The following is a 26022-nucleotide window of genomic DNA, read 5'->3' as shown; positions in this document are numbered from 1 at the left end:
TGCTGATTAATATAAATGACAAAAACTCTTCAGCACAGCAACAAAATCAGTCACAAGAAGTTTTAATCAAGTCTGGATTTAAACTTTACAAACTCGTCTTCATCGAACTCTGAACGACACTTAAGAAAATTCTCAAGTACAAAGTTCAGAGTGAAAGAGTTTCTGGCTGAGTGTGAACAATAAGACACTTTTATCACGTGACGCACTGATCACATGATTGATCACATGAAGGAATAACCAATCAGAGATATGGATCGACGCGACATCTGCTGTATTGTACATTCTTTAAAAAAAACATCCTTACAGTTAACTCAGTGCTGAGTTTTTCTGCAACAACATATTTAATTATTAGTTTTATTTGTTTAAAATCATCAGATCTCTGGTTAATAATTACCAACAATCTGATACCTTTATAATGTATAAATATATAAATATGGATGAATGAAAGGAAATTGGTTGAAATGGAAATAAAATGTGCTGCAGACGTTCTGCTGTTGGTAGACGAGCTGATCACGACCAACGATATTTAGTCCAATCAGACAGAAAACAGAGTTTCTGTCCTGCAGTCATGGAGGATCTACTCTGAACCAGCTGAACACACCTCTTTAACAGCATTTTAAAGCCAAAACTAGTCTGATCAATAGTTTTTATTCTTCTGTTTGTGAATGAAAGTGAAGGATTTTTACTTTTATCTTTCACTAAAGTCTCAAATGTTCCTGTTAGCAGTTTGATAAATTGGGGTCCAGGACCGTCTCTCTGTGAGGTGACAGAATAAACACTGAACCAACATGACAGCCTCATTCTCAACTTTCATCTGCATGAAAATCATCAGAAAAATAAATGAAATGACCTCAAGTTCACCACGACACAATATCTGTTGTTTTATGTTTGTCAGGACTCAACAAAACTTCTTCAGACTAAACTTGATCAAATAAATTCTTATTATTTCCAGTTTTTTAGGCCTGAATAACAAAGACTTTATCAACTAAATGCACAAAAGTTCAGAGACTGACTGACAAACGTTTGTCTGCTCTGAACATGAACTCTGGACTTTGTGGTGTTTCAGGAGGAAAACTGCCTCAATAAACTCTCATTTTAGTTTCACATTTTCTCCAGAAGCTTTGAATGAGATCCTGAGATGAAGACAGAAGAAAATACTTTGCTCACTGTTGAAAAAAACATCTTTATTGATTATGTAAAGCTTCAGATTGTTCACACATCCAATCAGTAAAGTCTGTTAAATGACTCTTGTTCAATGATTTCATGTTCAGATTCACTTCATCCACACAATCAGTTAGTTTAACCCAGAATGTACAAGAACATAATAAATGATTATTATCATGATAATTACAGTTTGTTTGGACGTTTCTCTATGAATTTATAAAGTGATGAGAACAAAATATCTATGATGAAGGAAGTTCTGCTGTTTTCTCTGTTTAAGAAACAACAGAACACAAATACATCAATACAAACATGAAACTTACATTTAGAACAAAGAGAAGTTTATATTTTCATCTGAAGAAGCGTCAGTGAAGGTAAAAGACGTCATCATGAGCAGCGATAGCCTCCATGGATAAAAACACAGCAAAAAGTGACATTTAAAGAAACTGAAAACATCAACAGAACAACAAATGAAAAGAAGAAAGTGTTGATAATCCCAGTTTGATTGACAGCTGATCTCTGTGCAGTTCAGAAACACCACAGCAACGAGCTCTCAGAAACAATGGAGACAAAAACATGAAGAATTACAACAGAATCTGACACATGAAGTCTGAAATGACTTCTGTCTATTTGAGTTTACACAACTCAGCTGTGTCTCCAACATAACAAAGACAAAGTCCAGCATAGAGAGGCTGAGTGAATGTGGTCTGGACTCTGTGGAGGAGAGTCATGGTTTCAGAGACGCTGTAGAAGGACAGAATACCTGCTCTGTGATCCAGGTACACTCCTACTCTGGAACCAGGACCTGAGACGGGAGTTGAGATGTTGTTGAACCAAAATGTATAACTGTTAGTGTCACACATTAACATCCAAGATTTGTCATTGAATCCAAATCCACATTCATACAAGTTTCCGTCTCTGCTGATATTCTTGTATGAGACTGCTACACGAATGTCTCCCCCTCTCCTCTCCACCTCCCAGTAACAACGTCCAGTCAGACTCTTTCTACTCAGGACCTGCAGATAATTAGTGAATCTGTCTGGATGACGAGAATAAGACTGTCGTTGACTCGTTCGTTCTGCTTTTCTGTTCCCATCAGATAATAACAGCAGTGTGTTTGCTGTGTTTGGATCCAGAGTGATTTCATGTGAATATCTTAAGAATCCAGCTCTGGTCTTGGGTTCTGGTTCTGGCAGTAAAACGTCCACGTCAGTCCCTGTCAGTGAGATGTTTGTCCTTTTCTCCCTCAGGATATCCTGTAGTTGATCTCTGAGCTCTGACACAGCTGCTGTCACATCCTCAAAGTATCTCAGAGGACGGATATTGATGCTGGATGAGTCTGTAGGTTCACTGAGTTGTGACAGTGAGGGGTAGTTGAGTAGAAACTGGTTGTGATCCTCTGTGTGTGAGAGCTGCTTCAGTTCAGCGTCTTTCCTCTTCAGCTCAGTGATCTCCTGCTCCAGCTTCTCCTGAAGCTCTTTGACTGGACTCACTTCAGTTTCCTGCTGGGATCTGATCTGCTGCTTCACATCAGAGCTTCTTTTCTGGAGGAGACTGATCAGCTCAGTGAAGATCTTCTCACTGTTCTTCACTGCTTTATCAGCAGAGCGACTGACGGCCTCCACCTCCTGTTGAAGCAGCTTCACATCTTTCTCTCTGTCCTGGATTCTCTGCTGGATGTTTTGTCGACTCACCTCGAGCTCTCTCTGCCTCTCAGTCCTTTCTGCTGCAGCTGAGACTGTGTCGTGGCCTTTATGTTCATCCACAGAGCAGATAGAACAGATACTCTGCTGATCAGTACGGCAGAACATCTTCATCACCTCATCATGACGAGAGCAGATGTTCTCCTGGAGCTTCTCTGAGGGGTCAACCAGCTTGTGTTTCTTTAACGGAGCTGCATCATAATGAGGCTGGAGGTGTTTCTCACAGTAAGAGGCCGAACAAGTCAAGCAGGACTTGAAGGCTTTCAGCTTCCTCCCAGTGCAGACATCACAGGCCACATCTTCAGGTCCAGCATAGCATTGATCAGCAGGAGCAGCTTGGAGTCCAGTCTTCTTCAGCTGCTCCACTAAATCTGCTAACATGGTGTTTTTCACCAGGACAGGCCTTGGTGTGAAGGCCTGTCTGCACTGAGGGCAGCTGTAGATCTTCCTCTGATCCTCTCCATCCCAGAAGCTTTTAATACAGCTCATGCAGTAGCTGTGTCCACAGGGAATAGTCACCGGATCCTTCAGTAGATCCAGACAGATCGAACAGCTGATTGTTTCTCGGTCCAGCTGAACTCCTTTCTGCGCCATTTCAGCTCTCAGTGGCAACGACTGTCTGAGTTTCACTTCCTGATAAGTTGAACAGGTTTTGCAGCTCATCACATGTTGGTTACACCCATCTATAAACTGTAGATCTGAAGGGGAGGGAACCAGGAAGTATGAGCACAGAGTGGAGCTTGTTGTGTTTGAAAGAGCAGGGAGGGTTTATCAGGACGAGGAGCAGCACTGTGAATTAAAACTGATTTACAGTGAAGTCTCAGTTGAAACCTGCTCACCATGAAAACATTTTTACATTTAGCTGTAAAATACTTGTCGGTGTGTCAGGGTTTGGTGATGCTTCCACACTGCAACAGATTTCACATGTTTTTATCATGTTGTAGTAAAAATACTCCATTACAAGTAAAAGTCCTGCATGAAAAATCCTCCTACAGTAAAAGTACATAAGTATTATGAGCTTGATGTAGTTAAAGTATTGCAGTAAAAGTACATAAGTATTATTAGCTTGATGTAGTTAAAGTATTGCAGTAAAAGTACATAAGTATTATGAGCTTGATGTAGTTAAAGTATTGCAGTAAAAGTACATAAGTATTATGAGCTTGATGTAGTTAAAGTATTGCAGTAAAAGTACATAAGTATTATGAGCTTGATGTAGTTAAAGTATTGCAGTAAAAGTAGTGGTTTGGTCCCTCTGACTGATATATTATTATATATGACATCATTAGATTATTAATAGTGAAGCATCAGTGTTAGAGCAGCATGTTACTGTTGTAGCTGCTGGAGGTGGAGCTAGTTTACACTACTTTATATACAGTTAGCTAGTTTAGTCCAGTGGTTCCCAACCTAGGGGTCGGGCCCCTCCAAAGGGTCAGCAGATAAATCTGAGGGGTGGTGAGATGATTAATGGGAGAGGAAAGAAGAAAAAACAAAGTTCTGATACACAAATCTGTTTTCAGTTTTTGGACTTTTTCTCTATTCTTTGATTTTTGCTGAAATATTGGATCATTTGAACATTTATTGAAATGAAAGCATGTGAGAAGTTTAGAGGGAAAAATCACTATTTGGTGGAGCTGTTAACAACTCATAGACATGTGAAATGTGACCCCGACTACACACTGCTTTTTGTAAGACGTCAAAAGCCAAAAAGGTTGGAAACCAATTTGACAAACATCTAACCGTCTACCGTTTTATTTCATTTTTACTGTATTTATTATTGTAAATCATGTTGTTTGTTGATGCTGTTTGTCCTCATCAGCTGTCCTGTGTTGTTTTTAACACTATGTGGTGAAGCCAAAGACGTTTCCACAATCTCACTAACAATCTCAATAACTAAGTAAATAACTAATTACTGACTTAAAGCACTTTGACACCATTTACCATGATGAATGACAGGATGCATTCTTATTATCATGGTGTGTTTTAATTGGTTTAAAAACATGTTTTTGACTAAAACTGCAGACAGACCGAGTGGAGGAGCTTTAACCTCCACTACATCCCTGGTTAGCAGGATGATGGCGCCCTCTTGTGTCCTGCATCAGTTTTCAGATTTCAGTTGTTGACCTGCTGTGATGTTCACTGCAGGAAGACGTGTAAAAACTCCACTGAGCCTTTAACAGCTTCAAACAACATCAGTAAAGACGGATTTTAATATCTGTAATATCACACTGTGTCAGTTTGTTGACAGAAGTCACATCCTGTAACACTGACGCTGCATTCAGGTCACATGGGAAAGATGGGAGAGAAGAGTTTCCAGTCTGCAAATATTATTCACATCAGCTTTCAGGTTGTAAACAGAACTTGTGAAAGTGAGATTTGATGCTGCAGGCTGTGATTTCTCTGACTTCTGTGACCAGATGTGAATAATTATATGTTCAGTTTATCGTTTAATCATATTATGACTGGACTTGATGGAGTCCACACGTGTTTAATTTAGTGTTGATGTTCAAATATGAGTTTTTTAGTAAAAACTGTAAGACTGTAAACTTCAGCAAACATCTATTACGGCGTCTTCACGGCTTCAAACTGGAGTCAACATGTTGTTTCCTTCTGATGTTTATTACGATTGAACTGAACTCAGCGTCTCATATGTGCAGAGTTTTGATCAAATGATTCCTGAATGACTTCTGCAGTAGAAAAGGTGGAGTAACGTTACCTGTGATGGTTCAATAAATCAATCACAGCTGTCAGGAAACTAATCACCACTGTTTTAGATGCATTTCTTTGTTGCTGATTAATATAAATGACAAAAACTCTTCAGCACAGCAACAAAATCAGTCACAAGAAGTTTTAATCAAGTCTGGATTTAAACTTTACAAACTCGTCTTCATCGAACTCTGAACGACACTTAAGAAAATTCTCAAGTACAAAGTTCAGAGTGAAAGAGTTTCTAGCTGAGTGTGAACAATAAGACACTTTTATCACGTGACGCACTGATCACATGATTGATCACATGAAGGAATAACCAATCAGAGATATGGATCGACGCGACATCTGCTGTATTGTACATTCTTTAAAAAAAACATCCTTACAGTTAACTCAGTGCTGAGTTTTTCTGCAACAACATATTTAATTATTAGTTTTATTTGTTTAAAATCATCAGATCTCTGGTTAATAATTACCAACAATCTGATACCTTTATAATGTATAAATATATAAATATGGATGAATGAAAGGAAATTGGTTGAAATGGAAATAAAATGCTGCTGCAGACGTTCTGCTGTTGGTAGACGAACTGATCACGACCAACGATATTTAGTCCAATCAGACAGAAAACAGAGTTTCTGTCCTGCAGTCATGGAGGATCTACTCTGAACCAGCTGAACACACCTCTTTAACAGCATTTTAAAGCCAAAACTAGTCTGATCAATAGTTTTTATTCTTCTGTTTGTGAATGAAAGTGAAGGATTTTTACTTTTATCTTTCACTAAAAGTCTAAAATGTTCCTGTTAGCAGTTTGATAAATTGGGGTCCAGGACCGTCTCTCTGTGAGGTGACAGAATAAACACTGAACCAACATGACAGCCTCATTCTCAACTTTCATCTGCATGAAAATCATCAGAAAAATAAATGAAATGACCTCAAGTTCACCACGACACAATATCTGTTGTTTTATGTTTGTCAGGACTCAACAAAACTTCTTCAAACTAAACTTGATCAAATAAATTCTTATTATTTCCAGTTTTTTAGGCCTGAATAACAAAGACTTTATCAACTAAATGCACAAAAGTTCAGAGACTGACTGACAAACGTTTGTCTGCTCTGAACATGAACTCTGGACTTTGTGGTGTTTCAGGAGGAAAACTGCCTCAAATAAACTCTCATTTTAGTTTCACATTTTCTCCAGAAGCTTTGAATGAGATCCTGAGATGAAGACAGAAGAAAATACTTTGCTCACTGTTGAAAAAAACATCTTTATTGATTATGTAAAGCTTCAGATTGTTCACACATCCAATCAGTAAAGTCTGTTAAATGACTCTTGTTCAATGATTTCATGTTCAGATTCACTTCATCCACACAATCAGTTACTTTAACCCACAATGTACAAGAACATAATAAATGATTATTATCATGATAATTACAGTTTGATTGGACGTTTCTCTATGAATTTACAAAGTGATGAGAACAAAATATCTATGATGAAGGAAGTTCTGCTGTTTTCTCTGTTTAAGAAACAACAGCACACAAATACATCAATACAAACATGAAACTAACATTTAGAACAAAGAGAAGTTTATATTTTCATCTGAAGAAGCGTCAGTGAAGGTAAAAGACGTCATCATGAGCAGCGATAGCCTCCATGGATAAAAACACACAGCAAAAAGTGACATTTAAAGAAACTGAAAACATCAACAGAACAACAAATGAAAAGAAGAAAGTGTTGATAATCCCAGTTTGATTGACAGCTGATCTCTGTGCAGTTCAGAAACACCACAGCAACGAGCTCTCAGAAACAATGGAGACAAAAACATGAAGAATTACAACAGAATCTGACACATGAAGTCTGAAATGACTTCTGTCTATTTGAGTTTACACAACTCAGCTGTGGCTCCAGAACCAAGCCAAAGTCCAGCATAGAGAGGCTGAGTGAATGTGGTCTGGACTCTGTGGAGGAGAGTCATGGTTTCAGAGACGCTGTAGAAGGACAGAATACCTGCTCTGTGATCCAGGTACACTCCTATTCTGGAGGAACCAGGACCTGAGACGCGAGTTGAGATGTTGTTGAACCAAAATGTATAACTGTTAGTGTCACACATTAACATCCAAGATTTGTCATTGAGTCCAAATACACATTCATCCACGCTTCCTGCTCTGCTGATATTCTTGTATGCGACTGCTACATAAACTCCTTCCCCTCTCCACTCCACCTCCCAGTAACAACGTCCAGTCAGACTCTTTCTACTCAGGACCTGATAACATCCAGTGAATCTGTCTGGGTGACGAGAATAAGACTGTTGTTGACTCGTTCGTTCTGCTTTTCTGTTCCCATCAGATAATAACAGCTTCATGTGTGCTGTGTTTGGATCCAGAGTGATTTCACGTGAATATCTTAAGAACTCAGCTCTGGTCTTGGGTTCTGGTTCTGGCAGTAAAACGTCCACGTCAGTCCCTGTCAGTGAGATGTTTGTCCTTTTCTCCCTCAGGATGTCCTGTAGTTGATCTCTGAGCTCTGACACAGCTGCTTTCACATCCTCAAAGTATCTCAGAGGACGGATATTGATGCTGGATGAGTCTGTAGGTTCACTGAGTTGTGACAGTGAGGGGTAGTTGAGTAGAAACTGGTTGTGATCCTCTGTGTGTGAGAGCTGCTTCAGTTCAGCGTCTTTCCTCTTCAGCTCAGTGATCTCCTGCTCCAGCTTCTCCTGAAGCTCTTTGACTCGACTCACTTCAGTTTCCTGCTGGGATCTGATCTGCTGCTTCACATCAGAGCTTCTTTTCTGGAGGAGACTGATCAGCTCAGTGAAGATCTTCTCACTGTCCTCCACTGCTTTATCAGCAGAGCGACTGACGGCCTCCACCTCCTGCTGAAGCAGCTTCACATCTTTCTCTCTGTCCTGGATTCTCTGCTGGATGTTTTGCCGACTCACCTCGAGCTCTCTCTGCCTCTCAGTCCTTTCTGCTGCAGCTGAGACTGTGTCGTGGCCTTTATGTTCATCCACAGAGCAGATAGAACAGATACTCTGCTGATCAGTACGGCAGAACATCTTCATCACCTCATCATGACGAGAGCAGATGTTCTCCTGGAGCTTCTCTGAGGGGTCAACCAGCTTGTGTTTTTTAAATGTAGTTGACTCAAAGTGAGGCTGAAGGTGTTTCTCACAGTAAGAGGCCAGACACTGCAGACAGGACTTGAGGGCTTTCAGCTTCCTCCCAGTGCAGACATCACAGGCCACATCTTCAGGTCCAGCATAGCAGTGATCAGCAGGAGCAGCTTGGAGTCCAGTCTTCTTCAGCTGCTCCACTGAAGCTGCTAACATGGTGTTTTTCACCAGGCCAGGCCTCGGTATGAAGGCCTGTCTGCACTGAGGGCAGCTGTAGATCTTCCTCTGATCCTCTCCATCCCAGAAGCTTTTAATACAGTTCATGCAGTAGCTGTGTCCACAGGGAATAGTCACCGGATCCTTCAGTAGATCCAGACAGATCGAACAGCTGATTGTTTCTCGGTCCAGCTGAACTCCTTTCTGCGCCATTTCAGCTCTCAGTAGCAACGACTGTCTGAGTTTCACTTCCTGATAAGTTGAACAGGTTTTGCAGCTCATCACATGTTGGTTACACCCATCTATAAACTGTAGATCTGAAGGGGAGGGAACCAGGAAGTATGAGCACAGAGTGGAGCTTGTTGTGTTTGAAAGAGCAGGGAGGGTTTATCAGGACGAGGAGCAGCACTGTGAATTAAAACTGATTTACAGTGAAGTCTCAGTTGAAACCTGCTCACCATGAAAACATTTTTACATTTAGCTGTAAAATACTTGTCGGTGTGTCAGGGTTTGGTGATGCTTCCACACTGCAACAGATTTCACATGTTTTTATCATGTTGTAGTAAAAAATACTCCATTACAAGTAAAAGTCCTGCATGAAAAATCCTCCTACAGTAAAAGTACATAAGTACTATGAGCTTGATGTAGTTAAAGTATTGCAGTAAAAGTACATAAGTATTATGAGCTTGATGTAGTTAAAGTATTGCAGTAAAAGTACATAAGTATTATGAGCTTGATGTAGTTAAAGTATTGCAGTAAAAGTACATAAGTATTATGAGCTTGATGTAGTTAAAGTATTGCAGTAAAAGTACATAAGTATTATGAGCTTGATGTAGTTAAAGTATTGCAGTAAAAGTAGTGGTTTGGTCCCTCTGACTGATATATTATTATATATGACATCATTAGATTATTAATAGTGAAGCATCAGTGTTAGAGCAGCATGTTACTGTTGTAGCTGCTGGAGGTGGAGCTAGTTTACACTACTTTATATACAGTTAGTTAGTTTAGTCCAGTGGTTCCCAACCTAGGGGTGGGGCCCCTCCAAAGGGTCAGCAGATAAATCTGAGGGGTGGTGAGATGATTAATGGGAGAGGAAAGAAGAAAAAACAAAGTTCTGATACACAAATCTGTTTTCAGTTTTTGGACTTTTTCTCTAATCTTTGATTTTTGCTGAAATATTGGATCATTTGAACATTTATTGAAATGAAAGCATGTGAGAAGTTTAGAGGGAAAAATCACTATTTGGTGGAGCTGTTAACAACTCATAGACATGTGAAATGTGACCCCGACTACACACTGCTTTTTGTAAGACGTCAAAAGCCAAAAAGGTTGGAAACCACTGGTTTCATCTTTAACAATGTGTTGTATTTTAAAAGCTTGTTATATTATCCATTGTGTCAAATCTTCATGTGAAAAGTAACTAAAGCTGTCAAATAAATGTAGTGGAGTAGAAAGTACAATATTTCCCTCTGAAATGTAGAAAGTAGCATCACATGGAAATACTCAAGTAAAGTACAAGTACCTCTAAACTGTACTTAAATAGTTGAGTAAATGTATTTAGCTTCTTTACAGCACTGAAACACTTTGTACGTCTATATTTAATTTAAATTGATTCTAACTTTGACCTTAAATTAACTTCAGTAGTTTTTAGTTTTTGAGCTGTTTGAAGAGTCTGACGAGGATCAAAGTGCAGCTGAAACCTTTTATCACCTCTTCTGCTAATTACAACGTTTTATGGCCTTTAATTACTTTACTGTCTTCATGTTTAAATGTTTTTCACTCTCATCTTTATTAATCATTGCCTTTCTTCTGTTTTATCTATTTTACAATTATTTTATTTTATTTCAATGTTTGAAATTGTTTTTTTATTCATTTTATTTCTTGTGTCCATTAGTCTCACTGTTTACATTTGTTCTGTTTTATAATAATAATAATAATAATAATAACTTTTTTTGTATAGAACCTTTCATACCAAAAAGCAGCTCAAAATGCTGTAAAACAGAAGAAATTAGACACAAGTGCTTCACATTAACATGTAAATGTACATAAGATGGAAAATAAAACCCTTTTGATAATGTTAATAAATAATAATATAAGATAAAATAAAATACATAGGATGTATACTTCATCTGTGGTAATTTGAGACTTAATAAATGAGAAGTATTTCACTGTGTGTGTAATATAATCTATAAATCAGCGCTTCGGTCTCTGAAGCCATAAACAAACAGAACCAGCAGACGGACTCGCCGCCGGCCGTTTGTCCCACAACATAAACTCACTGTCGGTCTCATGTGTGTCGGACGCAACCTGAAGAAGCTCCAGAAACCAAACGCACCATATAATAATAACTAATAATAAATAATAACTGATACATTAAATAAAGTAGATCTTGAATATTAATAATAATAAAAATAAAAACAAAGTTCAAACATAGAATACGTAGGATGTATTTTAGAAGAAGTGCAGTAGTGTTGAAGAGTGACGCAGCTGCAGTGGAAACAGTTAACAGTGTCGTTAGTAATTTATTAATCACCAGCCTGTCAATCATCTGTGAAGCACTTTGATATTAATTAATGATTGATTAACTGTCAAACAGCTGTTTGAGGACGAGAGAAACTAAATGTTGGACTGTCAAAGTCAAACTAACCCAAAGAATGACAAGAACACACTGTGACATCACTGTGACATCACTGTGACATCACTGTGACATCACTGTCTGCTCTGTTGTCAGGGCGAGCGTGGAAGAGGGGCGGGGCCTGAGCCAGCGGACGCTGCAGCACCTGGAGACGCTGCACAGCCGTCAGCTGCAGCTGCAGGTAAACTGACTCACCTGTTCAGGTGCTGCTGACGCCTCACTGTGCTGGCTGACTGCTCATTGGCTCTCCTCTCCTCTCCTCCAATCAGAGCCAGCTGCTGGAGTCAGCCCTCAGGATAGTGACAGGCCACGCCCCCGTGACCTCAGCGACCTCTGAAGCCGCCGTGACCTTTGACCTCGCAGCGACAGGTCAGCCGGCCTGTCTGCAGGTCACTCACCTGGATGCTGCAGGTAAACACACACACACACACACACACACACGTTATGACTCGTTGTGACCAGCAGGTGGCGGCAGCGTCTCATTAACGTGTCCAAACTGCTGTTGCCATGGAGACGCCCTGCCTCCCAGACTGATCCAGCAGAGCAGGCAGCGTGAGTGTGTGTGTTTCTGGAGGTGGCGGCTTCTTCTGTTTCACCCCTGCTGGGATGGAGACTGGGTTGTCATGGCAACTGGGCTGTTTGTAGCAGCAGGCAGCTATTTTTAACTTCTGCTCTGCCGCCCTGAGAGCGTTTTACCTCCGTCAGGAGCAGCAGCTTCTGTCCTCGTATGTTCACACACACACACACGCATGCAGACGTCACATCTGGAGGGCCTGGAAGAGTTTCCAGGAGTCCTTGAAAATGTTTCAGGGAATGTTGAGGAGGTTTCAGACAGCATTGAGGAGGTTTCAGAGGTTCCTGAGTAGGTTTCGCTGCTGGTTTAGGAGGTTGCAGAAGTTCTTGCAGAGGTTATAAAGGACTTGAGAAGGATGAAGAAGTTCTTGAGGAGTTTCTTGAGTCCTTGAGGAGGTTCCAGACATTCTTGAGGAAGTCTAAGAGGCTCCATAAGGAGGTTCCAGGGGTTCTTGAGGAGCCCGCTGAGTGCTAATGTACAGTAGCCTGAAGCATCAGCACTGTTGCTACGGTTACCTGCATATCATTATATACTGATGTGGAACGGATGTTAAACAGTTTGAGATGAAAACAGACTGACCTTTGACCCCTACACTTTTTTTTCTTTACTTCTGTTGCACTTGAAATGTTGTGTGAGTGTTGACTCTCCTCAGAGGATAAATATTAATGTCTCTGTTGACCTTTGACCTTCACCGTAACGCCGCCATCATGTACTCAACACATTATTGTCTGTGTGTGTGCTCTGCTGACCTGATCAGAGCTCGTCTGCTTTGTTTTCATCAGCAAACGTCCTCGACAACCAGCAGCCGAGCTTCTCGGCAACCAGAGCCGCCGCCGTGGAGACTGGCCCAGTTTCCATGGCAACACTCCGCCGTGACCGATGGCCAGAGCAAACCAGGTGAAGGGAGGAGGGGGAGGGGGAGGGTGTTTCTGGTGGTTTGAGCGTGACGGTTTTGTTAAACAGACAGAAACTGCTGCTGGAAATAAAAAGCTTCAGACTGAAGCAGAACGTTCAGTCTAATCTCAGAGGTTGTTGTTTATCCTCTGAACGATTCTTCCACTCAGTCAAACACATCTGCTGTTTTTAAAAAGATGTTTTATTTACTGTGAACTTTTTGAACAAGTAGATTTAAAAAAAACCCAAACTCAGGTCGAAACCCTCCGTCCCAATCAGGACTGCAGCTAATAATCAATTTACATCATCGATTCATCTTTTAGTCCATAAAATGTTTAGAAATTGTGGGAAAATGATTTAAAATGTCTTTCTGACCAACAGCCTGAAGGAAAGCAGCAAATGATCGAATGTTTTGCATTTCTGATCAATCGATTATCAGAATAGCTGCTAATAAATGTTCAAATAATCGATTCATCATCGCAGCTGATTTACTCGTCAGAAATGTGTGAAAGTGACGAGACGACGGAGATTTAAACCTGAAAACTGCAGCAGCATTTCACCATGTGTGTGTGTTATAGTGTGTGTGTGTGTTATAGTGTGTGTGTGTGTGTTATAGTGTGTGTGTGTGTTATAGTGTGTGTGTGTGTGTTATAGTGTGTGTGTATTATAGTGTGTGTGTGTTATAGTGTGTGTGTGTGTGTTATAGTGTGTGTGTATTATAGTGTGTGTGTGTTATAGTGTGTGTGTGTGTCTGTGTGTGTGTGTTATAGTGTGTGTGTGTGTTATAGTGTGTGTGTGTGTGTTATAGTGTGTGTGTGTGTGTGTGTTATAGTGTGTGTGTGTGTTATAGAGTGTGTGTGTGTGTGTGTTATAGTGTGTGTGGGTGTGTTATAGTGTGTGTGTGTGTGTGTTATAGTGTGTGTGTGTGTTATAGTGTGTGTGTGTGTGTGTGTTATAGTGTGTGTGTGTTATAGTGTGTGTGTGTTATAGTGTGTGTGTGTGTGTGTGTGTTTTATAGTGTGTGTGTGTGTTATAGTGTGTGTGTGTGTGTGTGTTATAGTGTGTGTGTGTGTGTGTGTGTGTGTGTGTGTTATAGTGTGTGTGTGTGTGTGTGTGTTATAGTGTGTGTGTATTATAGTGTGTGTGTGTGTTATAGTGTGTGTGTGTGTGTGTGTGTTATAGTGTGTGTGTGTGTGTTATAGTGTGTGTGTATTATAGTGTGTGTGTGTGTGTGTGTTATAGTGTGTGTGTGTGTTATAGTGTGTGTGTCTGTGTGTTATAGTGTGTGTGTTATAGTGTGTGTGTATTATAGTGTGTGTGTGTTATAGTGTGTGTGTGTGTGTGTGTATTATAGTGTGTGTGTGTGTGTTATAGTGTGTGTGTGTTATAGTGTGTGTGTGTATTATAGTGTGTGTGTGTGTGTTGTAGTGTGTGTGTGTGTGTGTGTATTATAGTGTGTGTGTGTGTGTTATAGTGTGTGTGTGTGTTATAGTGTGTGTGTGTGTGTTATAGTGTGTGTGTGTGTGTGTTATAGTGTGTGTGTGTGTGTGTATTATAGTGTGTGTGTGTTATAGTGTGTGTGTGTTATAGTGTGTGTGTGTATTATAGTGTGTGTGTGTGTGTTGTAGTGTGTGTGTGTGTGTGTGTGTATTATAGTGTGTGTGTGTGTGTTATAGTGTGTGTGTGTGTGTTATAGTGTGTGTGTGTGTTATAGTGTGTGTGTGTGTTATAGTGTGTGTGTGTGTGTTATAGTGTGTGTGTGTGTGTTATAGTGTGTGTGTGTGTTATAGTGTGTGTGTGTGTGTTATAGTGTGTGTGTGTGTTATAGTGTGTGTGTGTGTGTTATAGTGTGTGTGTGTGTGTTATAGTGTGTGTGTGTGTTATAGTGTGTGTGTGTGTGTGTTATAGTGTGTGTGTGTGTGTTATAGTGTGTGTGTGTGTGTGTATTATAGTGTGTGTGTGTTATAGTGTGTGTGTGTGTGTGTGTGTGATTTGCATAATCATTCAGAGAGAGAGAGAGAGAGAGAGAGAGAGAGAGCCGGGGGGCGAACAAGGCTGCAGCTCGTCATAAATTCAGCAGCTTCCTCCTCGCAGCAGCAGTAGCGCTGTCACTAGGTGCGTTTCCATGGCAACGCAGGCGGTATCCATCAGAGAGCTGAGGCACGCCTGAGCTAATCTGTGTGTGTGTGTGTGTGTGTGTGTGTGTGTGTGTGTGTGTGTGTGTGTGTGTGTGTGTGTGTGTGTTAAACCGGCTGGAGGTTCGATGTCTGCTCGTCTGTAACTTGGATTTCACTTTTCATCCCAGAATGCATCAGTATGGCGAGGTGCCAGGCATGTTGATTAACACTCTTCATGTTGTCGTCTTAATCTTATATTAAAATGTGGAGGCGTTCACATTTTTCTGTCCAGTTGAGCGGCAGAAAACTGAAACGTGTCTCAGCTCTGAGAGGAAGAACGGCGAAGACAGAAACACAAAGATGAGGCGGGGGGAGGCGGGGGGGGAGGAGGTGGGGGGGAGGGGGGGGAGGGGGGGGGGAGTGACAGGGAGGTGAAAGCTGCCTAGCAACAGATACAGATGTGTTTCTCTGCTACTGTACTGAACCTTTAGACACATTTAAACGTGAGCAGTCAGTAGTGATGCTACAGTCGCTTGTGAGATTAAATTAATTGTGTCTTTCTTTGCTTCCATCAGTCCTGTAACCACATGTCTATCAATATATTGGTGATTAATTGTTCATTGATATTATTCCAGTCCATACTGGTGTTTATCAGTGAAAGCTGGTCATGAAGATGAGCTGTGCAGATTATTATTGGATGTTCTTTTAGGACTTGTTTCATTTTCTATTAATGATGTTTTTTGCTTTTTTGTATTTCGATATGTTGAGATAAATATGAAACAGTTGTGCTGAAAGAGTCTGAGGAAGGTTAAAGACGACGTCATCAAATGTCGTGTTTAGTCCACAAAGATCTTCAGTTCCGACTAAAGAAAACAGAAAATATTCAACATTTAAGAAGCTGCAATCAGAGAATTTTAGTATTTTTTATTTAAAAACGACTCAAAACAATATTTTGCGATTAATTTTCTGTCGAGCGGCTGATCGACTGATCGACTGATGGACTGATCGTTGCAGCTCTAACTGCTACTGAACGAAGATATTTGACTTGTTGCAACACGTGAAACTGACATAAACACATGAATACAAAGAATGTTTATATTGATAATATATGATGAAGGTTCCTAATATTCATGTATGTTAATGAGGTGAACAAAATATAGTTCAAGTATTTATATTTGTTTGTATGAGCTGCCTGTAAGGTTGATTTATTTCTGTTATTGATCAGATCATTTTCACCATCATGAAGACTAACAGCTTATTTTAATATTCATTTGGTTAAAAATGACTCGTACATGAATAAATGTTCTGTGTTGCACCTCGAGACAAGACATGTTCTCTATTGGTTATCCAACAATATGTAATAATAATAATAATAAACTTTATTTATAGAACACTTTTCTTAACAAAGTTACAAAGTGTTTAACAGAAGAATTAACAAACAGCAGGAATATGAATGAGATGATAAAACATTGATAAACGCTCTCCGACGTCCTGCTGATGGTTCATTTATGGTTGATTGAAGGTTCTGATGTTGTTTTAACATCAAACAGAAAACAGCTGGAAATAAAACAGCTGTAATGAAACTGTTTAAACCTTAATGTCTGGTTGGTCAACAGTATTAATGCCTCTCGTCACCGTCTGTAGGCTGCAGTAGAAATTAACTAAAAATCTAAAATCTGCAACAGTTTTAATATAAACCATGAAAGTCAAAACTTTCATCAAGGGACCAAATATTGTTGCTGGAGGGCCGGATTTGGCCCACAGGCCGCTGTTTGCCTACCACTGCTGTAGTCTGTCAACAGTTTTATTGCAATAGTGCAGCAGCTGTACTGACACTGGAGGTGTGATTGAACTTATGACATTTCTCCTTTTAAAATGTTATTTATTATATTGAAACATAATGTCCCTCCTGTTTGCTCTCAGCTGTCAGTTTTTCCGGCTTAATGAGACTTTTTTTTATCCATCAAAAATCCTCTTTATGAACCCTGAACGGAGCCGAACGGTCTTAAAAAAACACGACAGAATATTTGTGTCTGTTGTGATCCGGGAGCTGAAATGAATCCTGTTCCTCTCATCGGTTGATGGTTGAGCTTCCTGTTCACCTGCAGCTGTAACGTGACAGTGATGGATGAGTGAAGACTGGAGCTGCTGCAGCCTGGTGCAGCCAGACTGGAGGAGGAGGAGGAGGGTGGAACAGATGGAGGAGGAAGGAGGGAAGGAGGGCAACAAGTGGCATCATGTCATTTCAGTCTCAGGGGGAGGGGGCGGTGACGTCACTCACTCTACCAGGTGGCATTCCTAGAGAGGGGGGTTAGTGAGAGGGGGGTTGAGGGGGGGGGGGGGGGTACACAGTCCAAATTCCTCTGCTTCTCTCGGAGTGAGGCATGCAGGGAAAAAAACGCAGCCCCCCCTCCTCCATCTCCTCCTCCATCTCTGCAGCAGTACGGAGCTCCAGCAGCAGCAGCAGGAACAATAAGCCGAGAGGAGAAGCGTCTCTGCAGTCTGTCCGTCCTCCGTCTCTCCGGGCTGGTTTCTGTCTCCGGGCTGATCGCAGCAGCTCCCCGGAGGAGGAGGGAGGGAGCCGGGCAGAGGGAAGATGTCCTCCCCGCAGGTCTCCTCGTCCCGCAGACAGTCATGTTATCTGTGCGACCTGCCCCGCATGCCCTGGGCCATGATCTGGGATTTCACCGAGCCCGTGTGCCGGGGCTGCGTCAACTACGAGGGCGCGGACCGGATCGAGTTCGTCATCGAGACAGCCCGCCACCTGAAGCGGGCTCACGGCTTCCAGGAGGGCAGAACCTCCGCCGGCGGACCGCCTCCTCCGCCGCAGCAGCAGCCCGCCGTGGCGAAGAGCCAGGCGGGGTCACTGACCGGGAAGGAGGCGGTGGTTCAGCTCAACCACCACCACCCGGACGGACCGGGGAAGTCCCAGCAGCCCGGCTTGGACCGGTACTCGCTCGGCGCGGAGAGCCGGGCTCGGTTCGACTACAGCGGGCACAGTAGCAGCAGCAGGCTGCCGAACGGACTCGGAGGACCGAATGGGTTCAAACCGGACGACGGACCGCCCGAGCTGAACCGACAGAGCCCGAACTCCAGGAGCAGGGGCCACGCGGGGCTGGTGTCGGCACCGGGACAGATGACCGTGCCGCCGAACCTGCTGCCGCAGACGCTGCTGAACGGACCGGCCCCGCACGGCCTGGCGGGTCGAGCGGCTCCGCAGAGCTCCCTGCCCGGCCAGGTGGGGCTGTCTGACCCGGGAGGGAAGCGGCCCGCCTCGGTGTCCAGCACCGACCAGGACCGGGAGCTGAAGGAGAAGCAGCGGAACGCGGAGACTCTGTCCGAGCTGAGCGAGAGTCTCCGGAACCGGCAGGAGGACTGGGCCAGCAGGCCGAAGTCCGTGCGGGACACGTTGGTCTCTCTGTCCGGCTGCACTCCGTTCGATGTCCGCTTCAAGAAGGACCACGGGCTGGTCGGCCGCGTGTTCGCCTTCGACGCGGTGTCTAAACCCGGGATGGACTACGAGCTGAAGATCTTCATCGAGTACCCGACCGGCTCCGGGACCGTGTTCTCAAGCGCATCCGGGGTCGCCAAGCAGATGTACCAGGACTGCATGAAGGACTTCGGCAGAGGTTTGTCCTCCGGGTTCAAGTACCTGGAGTACGAGAAGAAGCACGGCTCTGGGGACTGGCGGCTGCTGGGGGACTTACTACCGGAGTCTCTGCGGGTGTTTAAGGACTGTGTGGGGGTGGACATGCTGCCGCAGCCTTACATCGACGGCAGCTTCCCGCTGCTGCCCACCTCCCTGGTGCTCCCCGGCCGGGCTCTGGCGTCAGGCAGCGGGGGCAGCAGCTCCAGGGCCGGGGTGAGGAAGAGGAAAGCGTCCCCGGAGCCGGACTGCGCGGAGGAGCAGCAGCGGCAGCAGTGGATCAGCAGCCAGACCGAAGCCCTCAAACTCTCCATGGCTGCGAGCTCCTTCGCCGGGCCGCCGCCCCCGCTGGGCCCGGGACACCCCGGCCTCTCCTCCGGCCGCGCTACCCCCCCGGAGCCCGCCGCGCCCCCGCAGAATGGACAGTCCCCGATGGCCGCGCTCATGTCAGTCGCGGACACGCTCGGGAACGCGCACTCCCCCAACAAGGACAGAGACTCGGTCCACTCCACCACTTCCTCCTCCAGACACAACAGCAGCAGCCCGGTGTCCCCCGCCTCCGTGTCCGGACAGAGGCGCCTCTCGTCCCGCAACGGAGACCTCGGGCTTCCCGCGCCGTCGCAGTCCGCAGGTGGCATGGACCAGGTGCACGCGCAGAACGTGCCCGACTCCCCCATGGCCAACAGCGGACCTCTGTGCTGCACGATCTGCCACGAACGGTTAGAGGACACGCATTTCGTGCAGTGCCCCTCCGTCCCCAACCACAAGTTCTGCTTCCCCTGCTCCAGAGAGAGCATCAAGGCCCAGGGAGCCTCCGGGGAGGTGTACTGCCCCAGCGGGGAGAAGTGCCCGCTGGTCGGCTCCAACGTGCCCTGGGCCTTCATGCAGGGGGAGATAGCCACCATCCTGGCCGGAGACGTGAAGGTAAAGAAGGAGAGAGACCCCTGAGGAGGAGGATGAGGAGGAGGAGGAGGATGAGACTCTGTAAACTCTTCCTCTTTACTTTCACTGCAAAAACACATCAGAACCACACAGTCAGTCTGCTGCTGAGCCTCAAAACCTTCCAACTCTGTCAGTGAGTGAGATTATTGATCTGAAATATCAAAACCAAGTTTTTAAAAAGACATTTCTTCACTTAAAAACCACAGAAAGCTGATTCTCAACAATCACGTTCATAAATTAAATTAAAGTGAAACTGGCTGCAGATATTGATTATCAGAGAACACATTCAGCATTTAGTTTTAATATCATGCTGAATATGTAGACGGTAGGTAACTAAATGGCTGAAATAGATCAATATAATATAAATTTGAGATTTTATTCTAATAATTTCATATCGTTTAAATCAGTGTTGTTTCATCACACTAAATATAAACACGTTATTCAGTAAACACCAAAACTTCAGAGATATTTGGTCAGAAAATAAACATGTGGCAGGAATAGAAACTGCAAAGTTCACTCTTACATGAATTATTTTATTGATTAATCAATTAATCTTTTAGTCCATAAAGTGTCAGATAATAATAAATGTTCTTCAGAGTCCACGGTGATGTCTTTGAATGTCTTTGAATGTCTTGTTTTTTCCAACATTCAAGAACACAAAGATGTTCAGTTTACGATGATATAAAACTAAGTAGAGCTGCAATGATTATTCAATTAATCAATTAGTTGATCGGCAGAAAATTAACCAGCAACTACTTTGCTAATTGACCAATATTTTTAGTCATTTTTTAAGTAAAAACTTGCTGGTTGTGAAGATTTGAAGCTTTTCTGTGTCATATATGACAGTAAACTCAATATGTTTTAGAATAAGACATTTAACGACGTCATCATGAGCTCCAAGACATTACAACAGGTTTTCACTGTTTTCTGACTTTAGCTTTAGAACAGAAGAAATTAACCACCTGTAGTCACGTCAGTCCTGTAAACTGCAGCAGGTGAGTTTTTACCTGCACGGAAACTGTTCACGTCACAGTTTACAGGATTGTTCTGAGCGGCTAATGTAGCAGCTAGAGGCTAATGTAGCAGCTAGAGGCTAATGTAGCCGCTAGCAGCTACGCTACTTTATGACTGAAGATAATCTTGTTGTTAACTTTCATCCAGTTAACTGAAGTGACAGCTGGTCTTGAAGACAGAGGCCGTTTCTAAGCAAGATTATTATTGGATGTTCTTTAAGGACTGATGCTGCGTTCAGGTCAAATCGGACTTATCGGTCTCAGCACTTCAACTCTCTGCTGTTTGACTGACAATAATCTTTTTGTCAATAACACGATTTTCACAATTTTAGACGTTTAACACATGGTGGAAAAACAAAAAATGAGATTTTAAGTGAATGAATCCGATGAGTCTCCCGGCTGGACAGTCTCTGATAAACCACCAGTACTAGTTCAGTTTCACAGTTAGAGATGCGTAGTATTACATTAATACTGTTGTCATGACAACAGCTGCAACGATTAATCGATCAGTCGACAATTTGCAGTTTGTTTGTTTGTTTTTTCATATACGACAGTAGATGAAAATCTTCAGGTTTGGGACTCGTAGTCGAGATGATGACGATATTTTAAAGCTTTTTATGAGGAATAACAAGCGATTATTATTGATATTCAGTTCATTTAAAAAGAAATCTAAAGCTGCAACAGTTAGATGTTCAATTGCTTAATTGATCACCAGAAAATAATTTTGATAATTGTTGAAGTAACACAAAACTTTCCTTTGTTTCAGCTTCTTAAATCTGATTCTTTCATGTTTAGACCAAATGATTAATCACTTTAATCAAGAAAATAAACAGCAGATTAATTGATAATGAAAATAATTGTTAGTTTCTGATAAATAAGACGGTTTGATGTCTTTTCTTTAGACAGAGACACAGAACCAAAAATATAAAACAATTAGATTCATTTAAAGATTTTGATTAATATTTAGTCTCTAAAATGTCCAGAAAACATCACATGTGCATCTTTAGTTGCACCTCTGAGGAGCTGCAGGCAGCGTTTATGACTGTCAGTAGAAGCAGATTATTATCACCTCGTCTGTTTTGAACTGCAGGATGTGAATCAGCAGCTGAAAACACGACGTCACGACCAAAACTTCCAGTAGATCCGACTCAGACTGGAACAGTTGTTTCTGTGGATTCTACTGTTTTATATTCACTTTTATTCACTAATTATACACGGTGAGTTTTCCAGTTTCTTAACCAAAATATTTTTAAGATTGACCGATTTTACACAAAAGTAACGAATTAGATTAAAAATCTAATGAAGAGATTTAATGTTTCACCTGAATGACGTCCTGACGATGAGGAGGAGCTCTCTGAACGATGAAGACCATAAAACATGTAGACTGAAGACAAACTCTCAGCTTTGAAACTGGGTGGAAACAGTTAGAGAGTTTAAAAAGAGCTGCAGAACCAGTCCAAACCAGTCTAAACCAGTCCAAACCAGTCTAAACCAGTCCAAACCAGTCCAAAGTCTTCATGGCAGCTCTTCATACTGGGGCGGTGACCTGCAGACATGTTTAATTAATTAACACATTTCAATGAAGCCCTGAAGATGTGACGTCCACCAGTCCAAACCAGTCTAAACCAGTCCAAACCAGTCCAAACCAGTCCAAACCAGTCCAAAGTCTTCATGGCAGCTCTTCATACTGGGGCAGTGACCTGCAGACATGTTTAATTAATTAACACATTTCAATGAAGCCCTGAAGATGTGACGTCCACCAGTCCAAACCAGTCTAAACCAGTCTAAACCAGTCTAAACCAGTCCAAACCAGTCCAAACCAGTCCAAAGTCTTCATGGCAGCTTTTCATACTGGGGCAGTGACCTGCAGACATGTTTAATTAATTAACACATTTCAATGAAGCCCTGAAGATGTGACGTCCACCAGTCCAAACCAGTCTAAACCAGTCCAAACCAGTCCAAACCAGTCCAAACCAGTCCAAAGTCTTCATGGCAGCTCTTCATACTGGGGCGGTGACCTGCAGACATGTTTGAGGTCCTGAAGATGTGACGTCCACCAGTCCAAACCAGTCTAAACCAGTCTAAACCAGTCCAAACCAGTCCAAACCAGTCCAAACCAGTCCAAAGTCTTCATGGCAGCTCTTCATACTGGGGCGGTGACCTGCAGACATGTTTGAAGCCCTGAAGATGTGACGTCCACCAGAAAACTGATGAAAGTGATTCAGATTCACTTTTTCATCTTAATCCACCAAAAACGATCAGAAAATATAACTTTTAACTTTTAAATTTTAAATTAAAGTTTTAAAAAAAAAAAACAAAATGAGCCGAAAAAATGCAAAGACGTGACGTCATTGATTCTTCAAACTGTTGAAAAGACACAAACTGATTCAGTTTATGATGAAATAAAACGTCTCTCACTCGCTGACAGACTTGATCATGAAGAAGAACGTGAGTGTTTCAGACAGAGCGGCGGCGGCGGCGGACTGGTCACGTGACGAGGAAACATATAAATATTCTACATGTGGGAGTGTTAGTGTTGTTGTGGAGGTGACGGAGGTGTGAACAGTGATGGTGTTTTAAACGTCATCGTCACGCCGCCCGTTTATAAAGTGTCTGTAAAAAAAAAAACCATCAATAACAGTTTTTATTTTTTATAGAATCCTTTGAATCTTTTTTATTATTTGATTTTATTGCATTTTTTAAAACTATTTAATTGATTTTTAATTTAAATATTTTTTTTATTTTTTTTTATTTTTTTTTTACAATTTTTATTACTGCAATAAATCTTTTTTGTCCACTTTTCTATTTTTTCTGTTTTTTGAAGATTTGCTTCAGTGAGAACACGTCAGCCTGTTTCTGTTCTGTTTGTCTTTTCTGTTGCCGTAGTTACAGATAAAAAAAATGAGAAAACAGATGAAACATTGGATCTTGTAAACGTGCCTTGGAGCTGAGTCCGTTGTAATAAATCTCATTGGTATGAACCTTTTCAGCGACGTGTGACTTTTCTTTCTTTCTTTTAAATTCTAGTGAAGTTTCCAAAGATCCCGAATACGTCTGAACGTGGCGAAAATATGTGTAAGATGACGACAAAACACAAAACATGAAGAGAAATGTTTCACAGTTTGTAGCTTTTCCTGAATGTTTGTGTTTTATTAATCGATGGACAGACAATGAATCGCTAACTATTTGATAATCAATTAATCGTTTTGAGTCATTTATAAAGAAGAAATTCTCTGATTGCAGCTTGTTAAATGTGAATATTTTCTGGTTTCTTTAGTCTCTGTGACAGTAAACATTGATCCACATTCACGACTAATCGATCAATGGAGAAAATAATCATCAGATTAGACAATAATGAAAATAACTTTTAGCTCCGTGTGTCTCCTGACGACTTCAGGGATCTTGTTTTTATGAATGAAACCTTTTGGGGGGGCGGGGCTTGCAGGGATGCCTGTCGCTGATTGGTCAAACACACACACACAGCGCAGCTGCTTCAACCTGTGTGTCGCTTCATTCATAAAATAAGGAAGAGCTCTTTTTAGCTAACGTTAAAGAGAGAGAGAGAGACGGGGTGGCGGTGGGCGAGTGAGGAGAGGGAGCGGCGGTAGAGAGAACAAAGCAGTGAAAACGTGATTTCCTGATAGTTTCATGTTGTTTTCGTTCTGAAGCAGAACTCATCAAACACTCAGCAGGTGATTCACTGGAGAAAGACGCTCGCTGCGTTTCTGCTTTTCATTCATTCATCACGTCCGACTCCAACAACCACGAATCTGTGCTGTCGTTTCCTCGTGTGTTGTTGCTGCAGCAACGTCTCAAACGCTGCCATCACTTTAAATTCCTCATGGGTCTAATCTGCAGGATCGACCTGCTTACCTCGTAGTTCATTTTGATGTTTTTAAGTCTGTGAACCAGATATTTTCATCTTTTGTTCTGATGGTTCTGAGTTTCATGTTGAAGAGAACTGAGAGTCACAAACGTCGTCCGTGACAATGAAGTCGTCTAACTGTAATGACTTTAATCTAAACTGTGATGTTTCCCTGAACCGAACCTTCACCACAGCGACATCACGTCATAAAACATCTTTATTGTATATATATGTATATGTATATATATATATATATATATATATATATATATATATATATATATGTGTGTGTGTGTGTGTGTGTGTGTGTGTATATATATATATGTATATATGTACATATATATATGTATATATATAGTGATGTGTAAATGTGTTTGAAGGCTCAGACACATGATTTTGTCCTGCTGATCCAGTTTGGGTCAAAACAACACAGGACATGATGATGTGTTAATGTCAGAAAGCCGTTTTTTGTGAGTTTATTTACTAAACTAAAGCTTGTTATAATCTGTTTAAACTGACATGTCACCGTCTGTTATTGATTGTTAATAACTTGTGTATCTGTTGAATGATAAATGATGAAAAACAAAATATCTGTGACAGTTTTCAGCTGCAGCTCGTTAACGTTAAGTGACTGTTGTGTTGCTGTATTGATTCATTTAACTTGTTGATCATCAGCTTCCTGTGTAGCTGCACATCCTCAGACCCGACGTTGTAACATCACTGTTGTTCATAAACATCAGCAGCGCACGTTCCTGTGTGAACACGGAGATGGAGAGCAGCAGGCCTGTTATTGGCTGATGGTTACCATGGAGACCACAGCTGCTGGCACAGAGTTAGAGAATAATCACACACACAGACTGCAGTGTGGAGTCTTTGTCTGTCTGCAGAGCTTCTTCTTCTGCTTCTCTGCAGCACAAACACACGCTAACATCATGTTAAAGGCCTTATCTTATCACCCAATCAGAAACCAGCACAGGTGAGCCGACGGTGTGGAGCTTTGTTTGGTTTTTTTTTAGTGTAAATGATCAGAATCTGGATCTTTATCAGCAGCATGTCGACGGTTTAATGTTCAGATCAGATAAACTGACATCTCTGATATCCAATCACTGTCCAACATGCACACGCACGCACACACACATGCACACACACACACGCACACACTGTACTGCGTCTGCTCTGGCTGCAGCATTTACTGCAGTATTGTTACTAACTTTAGTATCAGAAGCAGGTTGTACTTCGTAGTACTGATTGTGGTGTCATAACGGCGAGTACAGTTGCAGTATCAGAGGTAAAAGAGCTAGTAGCAGTAACAGCAGTAGTATTAGTAGTAGTAGTAATAGTAGTAGTAGAATCAATAGTAGTAGTGTTATTAGCAGGAGTATTAGTAGTAGTAATAGTAGTAGTAGAATCAATAGTAGTAGTGTTATTAGCAGGAGT

The 26022-nt window shown here is 42.0% G+C and overlaps 4 protein-coding genes across 8 annotated transcripts in view; 2 read left to right on the top strand and 2 right to left on the bottom strand.

Moving 5' to 3' along the window:
• Window positions 1-26022, top strand: part of kiaa0586 (KIAA0586 ortholog) — a 58450-nt gene that overhangs the window by 4606 nt on the left and 27822 nt on the right. For all 5 annotated transcript variants that reach the window (XM_067613423.1, XM_067613422.1, XM_067613420.1 and 2 more), the window contains exons 7-9: window positions 11631-11715; window positions 11804-11945; window positions 12891-13005. In XM_067613423.1, coding sequence (XP_067469524.1) covers window positions 11631-11715; window positions 11804-11945; window positions 12891-13005 — 342 coding nt within the window. The remainder of the gene's footprint in view (window positions 1-11630; window positions 11716-11803; window positions 11946-12890; window positions 13006-26022) is intronic.
• Window positions 1170-3661, bottom strand: LOC137199264 (tripartite motif-containing protein 16-like). The gene has a single exon (XM_067613440.1). The coding sequence runs from the start codon at window positions 3525-3527 to the stop codon at window positions 1788-1790; it is 1740 nt and encodes a 579-aa protein (XP_067469541.1). The 5' UTR covers window positions 3528-3661; the 3' UTR covers window positions 1170-1787.
• Window positions 6822-9316, bottom strand: LOC137199263 (tripartite motif-containing protein 16-like). Its single transcript, XM_067613439.1, has one exon. It carries the CDS (start codon window positions 9179-9181, stop codon window positions 7442-7444), a length of 1740 nt encoding a protein of 579 aa, XP_067469540.1. The 5' UTR covers window positions 9182-9316; the 3' UTR covers window positions 6822-7441.
• Window positions 17545-23709, top strand: irf2bpl (interferon regulatory factor 2 binding protein-like). Its single transcript, XM_067613438.1, has one exon. The coding sequence runs from the start codon at window positions 17716-17718 to the stop codon at window positions 19711-19713; it is 1998 nt and encodes a 665-aa protein (XP_067469539.1). The 5' UTR covers window positions 17545-17715; the 3' UTR covers window positions 19714-23709.

This window comes from Thunnus thynnus, chromosome 16 (genome assembly GCF_963924715.1).
Source record: "Thunnus thynnus chromosome 16, fThuThy2.1, whole genome shotgun sequence".
Classification (NCBI taxonomy): Eukaryota; Metazoa; Chordata; class Actinopteri; order Scombriformes; family Scombridae; genus Thunnus; species Thunnus thynnus.
The sequence above is the reverse complement of the archived record's forward strand: the minus strand, read 5'-3'. Positions and strand labels throughout refer to the sequence as shown.

Excerpts from the sequence above, each read along its gene's own strand:
- irf2bpl (XM_067613438.1), top strand. The coding sequence starts at position 17,716 with ATGTCCTCCCCGCAGGTCTCCTCGTCCCGCAGACAGTCATGTTATCTG.
- LOC137199263 (XM_067613439.1), bottom strand. The coding sequence starts at position 9,181 with ATGAGCTGCAAAACCTGTTCAACTTATCAGGAAGTGAAACTCAGACAG.
- LOC137199264 (XM_067613440.1), bottom strand. The coding sequence starts at position 3,527 with ATGAGCTGCAAAACCTGTTCAACTTATCAGGAAGTGAAACTCAGACAG.